This window comes from Tyto alba, unplaced genomic scaffold (assembly GCF_018691265.1).
Source record: "Tyto alba isolate M040663 unplaced genomic scaffold, T.alba_DEE_v4.0 Super-Scaffold_5, whole genome shotgun sequence".
NCBI lineage: Eukaryota > Metazoa > Chordata > Aves > Strigiformes > Tytonidae > Tyto > Tyto alba.
In genome coordinates, this window is record NW_024881326.1 from 14,895,731 (window position 1) to 14,910,642 (window position 14,912).

At 36.8% G+C, this 14,912-nt stretch overlaps 1 protein-coding gene across 4 annotated transcripts in view; it reads right to left on the minus strand.

Moving 5' to 3' along the window:
* Positions 1-14,912, minus strand: part of BRWD3 (bromodomain and WD repeat domain containing 3) — a 58,684-nt gene that overhangs the window by 17,084 nt on the left and 26,688 nt on the right. For all 4 annotated transcript variants that reach the window (XM_042807089.1, XM_042807087.1, XM_042807088.1 and 1 more), the window contains 12 exons: positions 14,475-14,515; positions 10,206-10,310; positions 9,115-9,268; positions 8,505-8,639; positions 7,563-7,691; positions 6,931-7,156; positions 6,081-6,251; positions 4,070-4,253; positions 3,459-3,552; positions 2,683-2,832; positions 1,773-1,849; positions 606-783 (listed from right to left, as the gene is read on the minus strand). In XM_042807089.1, the coding sequence (XP_042663023.1) occupies positions 606-783; positions 1,773-1,849; positions 2,683-2,832; positions 3,459-3,552; positions 4,070-4,253; positions 6,081-6,251; positions 6,931-7,156; positions 7,563-7,691; positions 8,505-8,639; positions 9,115-9,268; positions 10,206-10,310; positions 14,475-14,515 (1,644 nt within the window). The remainder of the gene's footprint in view (positions 1-605; positions 784-1,772; positions 1,850-2,682; positions 2,833-3,458; positions 3,553-4,069; positions 4,254-6,080; positions 6,252-6,930; positions 7,157-7,562; positions 7,692-8,504; positions 8,640-9,114; positions 9,269-10,205; positions 10,311-14,474; positions 14,516-14,912) is intronic.

Consider the following 14,912-nt stretch of genomic DNA (forward strand, 5'->3'; position numbering starts at 1 on the left):
TTAAATATATTACATTAAATTTAGAATGCAAGCTGTAATTACTGTGGCAGAACATATGAAAAACTGATCATACAGCACTTACTGAAGATAACTAGATATAAGGGCAAAGCAAATGCTGGAATGTCAACCTTCCAAAAAAACCTCAACTAGAGAGTAAGGAATAAGACATGTTCATTTTAAATATAATAGAAGATTAAAACATTCATAAATAAACATATTTCTTCAGAAAGATTCTAAACGTCTTCTTTAAAAAATAATAGGAAAAATAATCTGACAATGTAGATACAATACAGATGTGCTATGATTTTACAACAAAACCATCTTGGAGTAAATCCAACTGCAGTGGAGAGCATGAATCTGGGAGAAAACACACCACCTGTAATGAAGAACTACCTGCACGTAACCTGGAAGTACAGATATGTCATACAACAGCAAAACAAACAAAAAAGTTACTCTGGTATCACTGGTACTACCATTACTGTGCCGTCTATAGGTTCTTTCTTACTATATACCTGTTTGTGAAAAATTTTACTTCCAAAATAACCACTCAAAACCAATTTATATTCATAAACTTATAAAGACACTAAAAAATTAAAAATGCTGACTTTTTTCCTAGGCTGTTTAAGTTTCCTTCGTTTTGGCTCCAGTCCTTTTGTTCCCTTCATATTTTCATCTTCAGAACTACTACAGATTTTCCGAGCTGCCTGCCTGGTTTGTCTCTTTGGAGGCTGAAGATTAATTCCAGCATCTGCTGTCCAGTCAGAATATTCACTTGATGAATCACTGTAGATAATAAAAAGTTGTAAGAAAGAAAACAGCACTTCAGTTTTCACACAACTGAGTGAGAGATCCAAACATTCAACCTAATCTTCTGGTTATGTGGAACAGATGTCGGGATTAGCATAAAATTTCATTCTCATGTGAATTTGAAAAAAATCTAAGTGCCCTCTAATTTGTGTATTTCAGCAAATTATTTTATCAGTTGCAATCTCATGGTAAAACTACAGTTATGGCTGATACCTATTTTCATACTGTCTCACTGACTGACTTCACTCTAGACTGACTTCATAAGAACTTACTGCACAAAATGCATGAAAAATTTAGAAAACTAGAGCACTCTTCTAAAAATACAGTTCTGACTTCTTTAATATCCAAATAACACACATAAAGTATTTATATTAGCTCATGTGCCTTTCAGCCATAAAAGCATAACATTAAGAATAAGAAAAGAGACTGTAGAAATTATACGCAAATGCATATTAACAGAAAAATGAGGAAATACTGAAGTATGAACAGAAGATATGTATGCACTTCTATCAATATTTCTATTGCATGTGACTAACTGGCATTGACTTTTTCAAGCAGTTCTTAATTAAATACAACATTTTCTTATAAATGGTCTTTCAAAACTGTTCCTTATTTTTTAAAACAAACAAACAAACAAAAAAACCCCAAACCAACCCCCAAAAAATACAATACAAAATGCTTCATGAAGAATTGGAAAAAAGTCAGTCTTCAAAATTTAGAAATTTTCACACTGGTTTTCTGATAAATACTGTCATAAAACCATCTACAAATACTTAGTTACTCAAATACGTAACAGTATTTGTTTGTTCACAGACTCCACAAGTTTCATTGGCTACTATTTTAAACTACTTAAGGTGTAACAAATCTGTACTGACTTGTAGTCATAGTATCACAATATCAACTGTCTGTCTTAAATGATGTAATAAAGTAATGTTAACAATTAAGAGTGAAAACAATAAAGCTACCTGGAACTACTTTCACTTTGCCATGCTGCCACAGCATCATCCATAGACGCATCACTTGTGCCAACAGTCTCATCTTCCTGTATTAAAAACAAAAGGTTTCACTTTTGGGCTATGTTTAAAAAGTACCCTTTTTGTTTGCAAGCAAGTTATATGAGTTCTCACCCCTGAGGAAAGTTTTGTATTTAAGGACTGGTTTATCTTTAAATAAGTCCACAATCTTTTTTTGTGCCTTAATTAAACTATACTAAATGCTTGTATAACTCCTATAGAAAGAGATGTGAATTTTAATAGTATTGGAACCATTGAATGAGTTCTTGTTTAAGTGTCTGTTTAATAAACATTAGTGTCAATTGACCAGCCTTATAGCTATTCTGTAAATTCCATGCATTTAGAAAGTGACAACGTTCAGTCTCTTTTACTTTGCACACTTCCTTAATGAGAACAAGTTATATTTAATTTGGTATATTTTAAGTTCTTCCCTTGCCAATGTCAATGATTAATACCAATACTCAATCTCTTTCAACAGCAGTCTACAGATGTAGATGAAATCAAAGCACTGAGAATATGACCTAGAATATATGTGCTGTATGAAATCCCAAAATAGCAAGTGGCTTAACACAACCCAGTTAAATTTACTTGAAAACGTTTCAGATTTCCAAAAATACCCAACTTGTTTTAAGCTACTTTTGAATACTGTACTGGCATTGAGGTAAATGATCCTTCACTCTCCAAGATCAACATACTACAGTCACACCACAAACCCAAAAGACTCAGTGATCTGAGTGTTTCTTCCTACATGGAAAAACTTGGAGCCTTAATGCTAACAGTGCTCTCAGCAAGCACATCTGCTGTCAAGCCATGCTATTTGTGAAAAGGGAACCTATTGAACGGATCGCCTGATGTATCAGACCTCTGAGGAGCTGTCTGATTCTTCCCGTGCACGTGCGTTCTGACTTGCTCCTTGCTGACTGTGCTCTATGGTGGAGCGTGTTTGGTAGGCATGCTGGCGTTTCCGCTGGTTTCTTCTCAAAGACCTTCCACTTCCTGGCTGGTAATCGTTCTTTTATCACAGGAGAGGAGGGACAAAAAGAAAAAGATTAGAGATTTCGTAATGAATTACACAGTTAAAAGATGCCTCATTAAAACGACTGTATGTTGGATCCCATTTACAAATGACAAACAGGGAATCTAAATTAAAATACATCTTTTACACACTTGCCGTTCATTTCAGTGCACCTGGAGGTGTGGTTTTTTTGGTTCAATATCTATTCTACTTTTTAAAGTATCAGTTCTGAGAAAGGAAGTTATGGAGAAATGTTTGGGTTTTTTTTTCTAAAAAATACCTGCAGTCTCTGGATAAGATAAAAGCTAGACATTTGAAGTGTGGTACCTCTAATATTTCTCCTAGTTTCCACAAGCCAAACTGAACACCCACTGTGGCTCTGCTCTTTCCATTTCCCAGCATCTTCCCGCTACTGAAGCCTTAAGGATAGAAATTTACCAGTGCTATTTGCAGACAGACAAATTACAGTTACAGAAGGAAGACAGAGCCAGAGAGACAATTAGTCCTATTGATCTTCTAAATCGTTTAATAAATTAGTTTGGGGTTCTTTGTTTGTCTTTTTTTTTCCTCAGTGCTCAGAACTGCTTCACACCCAGGCTCTCTCTTCTAGGGAATTAACTCACCCGCTGTAAGGTGTGGGATGGCTTTCTCTTCTTTTCAACAGTGTATAAATTAATTTCGATTTCACCTTTGGCTGCTCGACATTCTTCCTGGACCCTAATTATACATAGAAATATCCATTTTATTCAATAAATCATCATATAACTTGACAATCTCATTAATATATGCATTAAAATACTTCTGGTTCCCTTGCTATAAGAAATCTGTGCACAAGTCCTCCAAGCAGCATCCACACAAACTTCACTCCTGCAATCACAAGTTGACGAAGCAAACTTGTTAGCCGAGTATGCATAATTATTTTCAAATAAACTGAAATGTATTAAAATTATTTTCTTTTTTTTTTTTTTCTTTTTTTAAATAAAGCTTCAGGAAAATGTGGGTTTTGAACTACTGAAGAAACATTTAATTGTGAAAAGGAATTACTATTCTCAACTCTCCAGCAGAGGCTACCACTCTAATACTAATATCTGAATTTCAAAACAAAGAAAACAAACAAAACAAAAGCCAACACATTTCTGAAAAATAATTTTTTAAAACTTGTAACAGGTGTATGGAAATATCATTAAACGTCGTACAATTCAATTTTTTTCCCCCGTCTCACTTAGCATCTTACTTGCTGATGCCTGGAGGAAGCTCATTCACCACTACTCTCCTGCTCCACGCCATGAGATCTCTCTCGGTTGCCATTTGACTTCGGGGAGCATTGTGATGCATTTGCCGGACCCCTTCAATCTGACCACTTCTCCGGAGACCAACGTTTGGTGGAGATGTGACATCCAAGCCTGGACTTCGAAGAGCTAAGGAAGAAAAAGATTTTTCTGCACTTCTATAAACCAACAATAAAATCTAGAAGTTAAAGCTTAAGTACTGTGTGGCAATTCTTTTTTTTTGGCAATAAACAACACTTATTCTATGCTAAGTGGCCTTGTCTTTTCCTTCAGATGAACATTTTTGTGTATTGGCCTTGGACTACTAGAGATGCATATGCTACTGTAATATCACTGTGGCTTGCTATATCTTAGAGATAACTGAGGCAAGCAAAGAATATAATCTATAAGAAAAGTTTTAAAGGCAGTTAAGTGACCTTCAAGTCGAAGTCTTGTCAATTGCTTAAAGGCTCTGAAATCATTATTTTTAAATTCTATGGTATGAGAAAAGATGAGGCTGACATCTAAAATAACAGACCGCTGCAAGGTTAAAGGTTTCTGTTGTACCTCCATTTGTTCTGTACTTGTAACGCTTATCTACTGTGCCACAGGCACTGCTCCTGCTCTGGGCTTTTCATCAGGTGACACAATGCAGTGTGACGTGCTCAGGAGAAAACAGACACTTTAGGTAGCAAAGTGAGACAAAAAGTCTGGTAATATCAGAATCACTGCCATCATTGCCTTAATTCATCACATCGTTTGGGAAAGCGTCAACACAATTTCCATGGTTAACTGCATGAATAAATTGCATTCATAGTTGTGCAAACCTCCATAAAAATATTCAGCTTTTAAAATATCAGGTATTTTATGCATACTCTAACTCACACAGATGGATAGTTCATGTAGCAAAGTCAATGGAAGTTCTGTAAGGTAGCTACTTTAAATTTCTAAACCATAAATAGCTGGTAAATCCCTTTCACACAACTATAGGGACATACAAATAAAACTGAGAACCAGGACTGCACAATGCATCAACCTATCATAAGAAGCAGGAAAGACTTCTTGTGAGTTGAAGCTGGCTTCTAGGCCACCTTCTTGACAATACCAATTTCGATCAAAGCAAAAGTGTATTTTCAGCATTTTTCACTAATATTTTTCCTATTCCTTCTTGAATTTAAAAGACAAGCAACTCCAAATCTAGTAATCCTAATGAGCTTTGCCAGGAAATCTAATTCAAAGATGTGCAATCAGTCATTTAACCTAGAACTAATTTAATAGCGGATGTAAATTTTTTAAAAGCTCTGGATGACTTGCAGCACAAGTCCATAGCATCTGCGCCCTTACATCAGCTGCACTCAGTCAGCTGCTTCACAGTCAGCTGTGCACATCTGATTGAGTTTGTTTTAAAATTTTAATCACTTTGTGTATTAAAAATAAAATCACAATAGCAGAACACTTAGCAGGAGAATAATCTCAGGCTTTCTAAGGAAACACTAAGACAGAGCAGACATGTTTATTTTATAAACACTGATGCTCAACCTTAGCATTTATGCTGCAACAGGAAGCCATTAGTCTGTCACAACATTGTATTCCATTGACATTCTCTAATTATATGGTGTTATCTTGACATTATGCAGTTACAAAGTATCATCCCTGCAGTGACTGCCATCAAGAAAATACAATGAACTTTATTTTTTAGAAAAGGTTTATAAGAGGAATAATTACTGTCTAATATTTCTATGTAATCAGATACAGTCCAGTTAGACCATTGTGTGCCCTCAGCTGTACCTTAAACTTCTAATTCTTCTGCTAGCCCCAGAACATCCAACTGCTCCACATAGGTTAACAATGTATATAAGAACAAGAGAGAAAAGCATCCTCAGAGACATGATCTCAGAACTTACATTAACACATTTTGATTAGTACCTTACCATGCTTTAGGAAAATAAATAATGGAGGTATAGAAGGGACACTTACCTCCATTAACAGAATGGGATCTATTGAGTGGAGGGTTTGGAAGAGTTTCTCCTTCATTAATTAGTCTCAGATCTTGTTCCCTCTGTAGCTCTCTGATCATTCCATCAAGGATACTCTCATCCTGGTCGTTAGTTTGCTGCCCGATGACTTGTTCAACTACTTCACCATCACCTTGATAAGAACAAAGCCAAAACTGCTTATAAAATGATTAATTTCTGTTTTACTAAACACCATGGAAATAAACTTAAAATCGTGCACAATTGTTTTTCTGCTCTGCAAAACATCTGATCACCAGCCGGCCTTCTGCTCTGATGTAATAAATGAAGGCAAAGTTTAAAAGAGAAGTTACAATAAAAACCTAAAATTCAGACCACACATAAAACAAACACAAACCCTTAGAAACTGCAGAAAAAAAATATGCTTCAGTAGGTAATAATGGAAGATCTCTTCTCGAGATCAGCATTTTGCAGAAGTTTCTATCTATAAGAAAAAAAAAATCTGTTTAAAAAAACCAAAAGGTATTTTTTCAATGTCTTTCTTACCTTCCTTCTTCCTTACTCACATACATAGTTACACTGAGGTTTATGGGACAATTCTTTAAGCATGCTGTCATATACCTGGAAGAAGCCCACAGATTTTGGAATACTGCAGTCTCCTCGTCTTGTCTCCAGTCAAGTTGATTCCATACACTTCCTTGATGTCAAAAAGCCGTCCCATCTCCTATTCTACCCTTATACTGAATTTTAACCACTAGTTTCAGAAGACAACTGTAACAAACATATCCTTATAGTACCATCCTACTGAATTGGTGCTCAATACATATATTATGCATGAGTTTTAGACAGCATACCATTAGCTACATATCCCAGCTGAGGAATAAGTTGTTCATCCTTGCAATTTTCCCTCCCTGGTACCAGCCGCTGGAATCTCGTGGGATGAGGATTTCCATCAACATCCACCAAGAATGGAGGAGGCATAAGATGTGGAGCCTGTTGAGTTTGTTCATCCAACACATAGTTATTTGCATCACGGATCAGTGGTCGATAATCCGTATGGAAGAACATCTGATCTGGAATCTGCAAGAAAAGCAATCTAGTAAATAAATCAATGGCCATTTGCAGCTGTCTTGCTGCTCTGGAATGGCTCCCATATCCATAAACCACAACTCCTACACTTAGAATCAGCAGAAGAAATGTTATGACAGAGAACAGATTCCTACCACAAATGTGTTTTATTACCACGGCCTGATGCAAAAATTCAAGAGTAAAATATACCAATAGAGGTGAATCAACAGAAGTTAATGCTTTGTTCCCCTGTCTGGAGATTTTCTTGTCTAAATCTTTTTAATTTAGGTAAAGAGCAACCGCTTCATGATTTAATTACTATTTTGTCTGGAGCAGGGCAAGGGAGTAACTATAACACAAATACTTCTAAGACAAAATCAAGTCAGACACAGAAGAGTTGAAAATTCATTCAACCCACCTTTTCATAATATTTATTGCATCCAAAGCCAAATAGTAGCAGATGTCCATGAGAGTCTGTGCAGGCAAAATGCTGTCCATCTGGTGAGAATTTGCAATCAAAAACAGCTCCATGGCCTTGGCCCTCAATCTGTATACAAGCACAGAGCATTCTTTCACAATCATGCATTTTCTGTAAGAGCATTTTTACAGAAATATCACCTGTGCTCCAACAAATATTTAATCCTAATGCTGTGTAGTTTGTCACCTTGTTCAAGATTGATTTACACTTATATTTTTTTCCACTAAAGCCTCACTGAACAATGAAGTAAAGCCTGGCATTTTCTCTTTGTCCTGGAATTTCAGTACAACTTTTAATGTATGTTCTGAAACAACGACCTAGAAGTCTACATTTTATGTTAATGGCAGACATAGGGCAAGCCTGCACCAAAAATCTCAGACGTGTATTGGCTCTGCACAAGCAGGTTTCACAGCCCCAAGTGCCAGGAGGCTAGCTCAGATCCTGAAGCAGTACAGCTGCATTTGCTCAGCACTGGAACCAAACCAACAAACCTGGCACTGGGTGCATTTAGATAAATGCAGCACAGAGCCAACCATACTATTTCCCAGACCACAGCGCTGTGCTACAACGCACAGCCTTACTGGTTTGCATTGCTCTACTCTGCAAGTCACTATAATCTTTTCCATGGTATAATCATGCCCATACACATGAATAATATTCAGATGTAACAGATTCCATGAAAGACTTGCTGCTAGATTTACAATATGCAGAAACATGCTTTTGTATTGCTTACTGTAGAGTCTTCTTTTTAATATTCACAAGTTTTGCCCTAATCCTGTTGTGACATTGGTCACAATAGGCGTACAATGAAATCTGCCTTTGCATCAAGATCAGCTTTATACAAGTGGGAAAAAACTCCTCATCATTCCTGCTCATTCTTACCATGTTAAAGTAATTGCGAATTTTTGTTCCTTTGTCTATATCCCAAACGAAAATATTTCCATCATGACCTGCTGAAAGTACAATCCTTTGGTCAAATGGATGGGCCTCCAGAACAAAAACTTCATCATCGTGACCCTGCAATGAAAGTAGGATGAAGAAAAAAGCTGTATTACTCCATGTAGTATCTCCAAACATGCTAATATTTAGTGTAAGGACATCTCAGTTCAGGTAGTCATCCATGATCTTAGACTAGAACTGTACTTAGTCATCATTTCTGTCAAAGGCTTTGCATTATCACTGCCCACTTCGTAAGTGTGTCAGACTGCAGCTCAGCACAGCCAACATGGAGAGGGATGGAGAGGAAGGAGAAATCAGCAGCAAGGACATCTGCAACCCTCTGATCTGGGCACAAATGGTGGCCTTCACAGGGCTCCCTTGTCAGCCAGCACTCACCAGGGCCTGGCAGAATTTTGGTCATCGGCTCCTTTGTCCATGATACGTACTCCTCCCAATAAGCGTAAGACAGGTGGCATATGTCAAGATTTAGCCTCAAATCAATTTCAGAGTTGAACTATAACCACTTGGGATTACCCACTTGAATTTTACTCACAGATAAACTATGAAGAAGCTGCCCTGTGGATGAGTTCCACACTTTGAGAAGGAAATTGTTGACTGCAGTGATGACAGTGGCATCGTATCTATCCCAAGCCACCATGGTAACCTTCAGTTTAGTCACCTTGTCCTCCCCAGATGCTACATTGTTTCTAAAGAAATTAATAATTTAAAGAAGAAATAAATCAGTAACTACATACAGAAGCATTTAACAGTGCTAATTCAGTATGGAATCCTGGAGAGCATGGCTGCCACCAGTGCGGCTACTGGCTAATGCAGGAGAACAAAAGATGGCTTCTGCAGTGGTAAAAGCTGGATACAGAAAATATTCAGTGCCACTAAGATTTACAGAGTTTTATTTCCTTAAAAAGAACAAGTTTCTCTTCTGTTCCTCTCAAGTGATCATCCTTGCCTACCCCAATTCCTTCTTTCAAACTATTCCTATTAAGTTTTTTCATACAAGGCATTTTCTTATCAGTCACTAATGAGTAAACTCTATAATGATGAAGAACCTGCTAAATAAATCCAAATAATACTTTGACAGCTATCTTATTAAAAATGTAACCATATGAAATATAAAGAATTCTGCAAAGCAAAATGCCTAATTTCTGCTTTTTGCTATTGCTCATGTTCAATTACAAGGCCATTTACAGAAGACACTTGAGGATCTCAAGAAGAAAAACTTGAAACCCTAATCGAACCTGAGAAACAAATCACTGTATCTCACCTCTTGAAAACTTAAGGAAAAATACAGTGTTAAGAGACATGCTGGATATGTATTAGCATATGATCAATGAGGTTCTACTAAAACCTCTATCCGTGAAATGAATTCTATTTGACATTCTTACTTCGTATGTAGAATACTAAATATTCCCCAACATTAAAGAACTACCAATGTATTAGTATTTTCTTTTGAGGGCTAATTAACTGTGTAACTTAACAGATAAGGCCATGGCATTTTCAATACACAAAAAAAATCATGCACTGAAATTAACTTAAAATTAAAGTAAATAGTTTTCTGTATGATGGAAGATTTTTGTTTGTGTGTAAATGGGGCTATGAAGTGTGTTCTGGTTTGGTTTGGTTTACCCTGTCATTTTAGTAGCCATATCCAGGACCACACTCTTCCAATCTTGCTGCTGATAGTGCCATATTCTTGCTGTTCCATCTCTGCTTCCACTGACAAATCTTAAGCTATAGAAAAAAAAAAGAAAGAAAAAAAAAGTAATGAAATTCTGAGTAAGTAGAAGTCATTTCTGCTTTTAGTCTAATACCCACATGCCCATCTTAGGATCTTATTTTCCTACTATTCAGTACCTTTGCTATGGCATTTTCCATCCTCAGCTACAGTGTGGGCTTGCTAAGTCCTGTGGCAAGAATATTTAGGAGCTTGGCAGAGGACTGTCATTCACCTTAGGAAAGGTTGCTACAAACACTTCCTTTTATGTTATTCTGCAACAAACATGCACACACACACACACAGACAAGTATATATGTACTTGGAAATGTATACTTGTGTGTATACTTGTCTTACTCTATATATGCCCACACATAAGCATGTTTAATAACTCATAAAATATCCATGAACTACTGCCACACGAAACAGGCAGCTACAAAATGCTGGCAAGCCAAGAGCACACCCATTCACACCAGCACAGAAGCTAGAATGTATTTAATCTTTTTTCAACATTTATTCTTTATATTGTTTGTGCATCTCTGATCTAGAGAATGTAATTAAGAGACAGTGAGGTTACAATTTTCATATCAGATATTGTACGGTACAAAAGAGTTTATATCCCACAACATTAATTACATTTGGCTACAGCTAGCAGATGGCCTTGGAATGACTTCAATGTCGTAATTCATACAAGCTGCACATTCCCTTTTTAATGACATCAGCAAATCTCTCGAGCAGTTCATAGTGGCAGGAAAGAAAAAGAAACTGCATGCCAGGAGTCTAGCATAGATTATAATATATTAACTTAGGGAGAGGGTGAAGACAGAAAAGGGAAATGCCCAAGTTGAACACAAATAGGTAGTCCTGCCTGTAAAGTTGAACACGAGTGTTTTCATTCTTAAGTTCCTCTTTGTTTAAAAAATTCAAGCATCCAGCAAATGCATTCATCTACATCATAATGCTTTGGATATCATTGTCATAGAAATAATTTTTGTTGAGAATTTTTTAAAAAGCTCCTCAAGTAATACATTTTCACAGGACAGCCAACACCTTTAAAAGTATATTCCATTTAATCATAGAATTACATGCAAAAAGGCAAGCCTATGCAATTTTATTTTAATAAGTGATTGTTTCCCCTTTTCAGTTTCTGTGATCTGAATTTTTTCATCATGATCTTGTGATATTTATTTTATTTTTATTTTTACTTCTTAATATTAGAATAAAAAGGAAGCTATCACTTCTCCATTAAAAGCATCACTGTAGCATGTGATTTTCAGTGACCGTGTGAACTAATAGCCCCAGTGAGACCTGTGCTCTCACACTGCTTGGAAGGAACTGTTAGTACAGTTATACCAGCACATTCCCACATAATTTTACATGACAAAGATCTCTGAGTACAGGTGCAGTTCCACTGGCAAAGCTACAGTTTTGCTTGGAAGGCTCCTGCTTGCACACATCCCTTAAACCTCTTGCCAAGCACAATAAGGAATAAGAGCAAAAGCTGACATAAAACCATTTACGTTAAGATGCTGGTCACTCATCAAAGCTTGTCACACCACTCTCCACCACAGCTGCGCTGCAGAAGTTTGACACACACACATGCCTACAGGCACCTTTATACATTTTACCACGAGCATCCTGACTTTAATTGTTACATAAGAGGTAACATCCTGACTTAGCAGTTTTAAAAACTGAAAGCTCTGCAGGTTGGAATGGTTCACTTGATAAATTTTAAGACCACAGGATTACTGTTATCATCTAAACTAATTAATTGGAAATTCACGTATTTGCTAGGTATGTTGTCAGAGATAAGTAAATTATTACGAATAGTAAAGCAGACCAATTAAATGCTCATCAAGAGCCAAAGGTCTTAAGACTGTACCTCTGTAACCAGTTCTGGACAGGTGGCAGCAACCAAGGACCATGAGTTCAGAGACTATGTGATGGGGATGTAGAGTAACTGTCCCATATATTCAGTTCCAGCAACTGGTGAAAGTTAGTGCTGTAGTTCATCAGTAGTCACATAAGCGAACACAGACTCACAGAGTCTTCACTCCAGGAAATGTTAAGATTAGTCCACTTAATATCACACTTGGTGATGCTAAACCATCCAGAAATACCAGTGACTCAGTGAAGACTAATGATAGTGGATTGCAAGGAGACACCACAAAAATATGGCAGGACACTACTGAAATATTACATAAAACATCCAAATCCTTGTGAAAAGCCAAACAATTTTAATGAAAAGAACATGTGTAAAAGAATGTTTTAATCTCAAATGAAGACAAATTAAGCAGGGAAATTATTTCTATTAAGTAGACTAGATCCAAATTTAAGAAGTGAGGATCAATTGCACCTTTATATCCCACTGAATATCTGTTCTTTGATTATTCCCCCTTGAAAATAAGCCAGATTTTTGGGAGTTGTTTGTTTGGTTTTTTTTTTGTTGTTTTTTTTTTTTTTTTTCTGGCAATTTAAGAGTTATAAAAATACAAGATGAGGGATACAAGCCTGGTTATTCATCATCTCATGTTTATTTCTCTAGAACCTCGCAGAAGTCAAACTCTTATGAATTGTGAGTGTTTTTATGAAAACAAACACTCTTCCTGTATTTCTCACAACTCTGAGCACAAGAAGAGACAACTTGCTTATTCAATGAGCCTGGAGAGGGCCTGGCAGAAGAAATCATTCACCAAGGAATTAAATGAGACAGACAGTAAAGGGTGGATGGCCTTCTCTTTCAGCAACATATCAGCAATGTCATTATTTGGAAAATGTTTTCAAACTATGCTAATCATTGGCTGCTTTGTGATCCCCAGCTGGTATAAATGATACAGATAAAATTTACTTCTCTTGCATATGTTAACAAAAAACCCCAACATACAGATAATCTATTGACAATATTATCAGCTTCAACATGATTCTCCTACGGTTCATAAGTAAGAGCACAGTGAAGTAATTAAAACAAAACAAAACAAGATAAAAGGTAGTTCTACAGTTCCTTGTTTTCATTATGCATGATGCTCATCATTTAGATGCCATTATTTCCTCGATTTTCTTCCATCTCACTTCTGATCAGACACCAAGTCTTGTTTTCCCTTTCATGTTTATCTTCTGTTCATAAATGACTACACTGAGTTAGTACATCCTTTCGGTCAGTGCAGACAGCATTGCTCAGATGTTAATCTGACAGCATACTTCTTTAGAAGTCAGAGTGTTACACTCCCACTCTGCTTATCCCAGAGAGGACAGAGCAAGAGCAGTGGAAAAAGAAGTAAAGTGGCCTTCTCATTTGTGCCCCAGTACAGAAACAAGGCAAATATTTCTCCTTTGAATGCAAGAGCTACTAAAAGTGCTACTGTCATAGGTAGCTTGGTCTCCCCTTTGCCTCTAACTTGGCCATCAGCACTGGCTATGGCTGGCAAACAGACATGTGGTACGGTCGCCACGCTACCCCTTTGCTGTCCGCAGCTCCAGAAAAAAGGATGCCCAAAAAATCACTAACTCAAGCAAGAGCCACACGGATAAATAAATATGTGTATGTACTTATTTTTCATCTGGCTCTAAAAAGACTGAAACGATAAAGCCAACAAACTTTTTTCTCCCCACATTTAATCTGATATTTTAGTTAAGAAAAAAAGTAATTAAGAAACTAAATCCCTGATTCCATTATAAATAATGAATATACTCAGATATTATTGCCATCTTACCAGGTAAAAGCACCTTGCAAGAGAGGCTCCTTTAATGAAGATCAGACCACAGCTCCTTGCAGAATTACTTGTCTGACCATCTGTGTATGTGTAAAAGTTCTAACTTTTGCTTAAAATTACATTTATTATAATGCTCTTACTCCTGAAGTAACCCCTGTTGTACTTAACAAGGCTACCTGTTAAGTAAGACAGTCTTCCACAGAAAGTATATAACATTTGATTTCCAATTTGCTGTTTAAAAAAAGTACCGAGCAAAAGCATATTTACAGAACATTTTTGTTGTTACAGCAGAGGACAACATGTCCAAGCTCAAGGACATGACACACATCGTGCAACATACTTCAAATAATTTGTCTAAGATTAATCAGAGCCCACATACAGTCTTCCTGTTGCATTAAATTTTCTCTGAAATGTTATTTGGAAAATTAAATACCATACTTCTCATGTCCAAATCCTAGGACAGCCACTCACCTGTCACCATTGTTACAGAACTGGACTGCAACCACTTTGTCCTAAATAGGAGGGAGGAAAAATATAGTAGTAAGTACTTTGTAAGCTGAAACACTCATCCAAAAAGATCTTAATGATGGGTCTATTTAGCAAATTGCATCTTCCAATGCATCTCCTATAACATACTATCTTACAAATTCAAGAACAGAAAAGTCACGTTTGAAGTTAAAACTTCCCCAGACATATTGTGTTAGACACTGAGATATGAAACTCCAGAGAGGTGATGGTTTTGTGTTACTCCAGATGTAGTTCAGACAGAAACGATTTCGGACTCAGTCTCCCTGACACGTAGACCTTCAGGAGGAAGAAGCTGCAGCAGCTCTACTCTTGCCCGAGCACAGTCTTCCTGCACAATGCCACAGGACCAGGACTGTACACGCCCTCAGGTAAGCTCTGCCT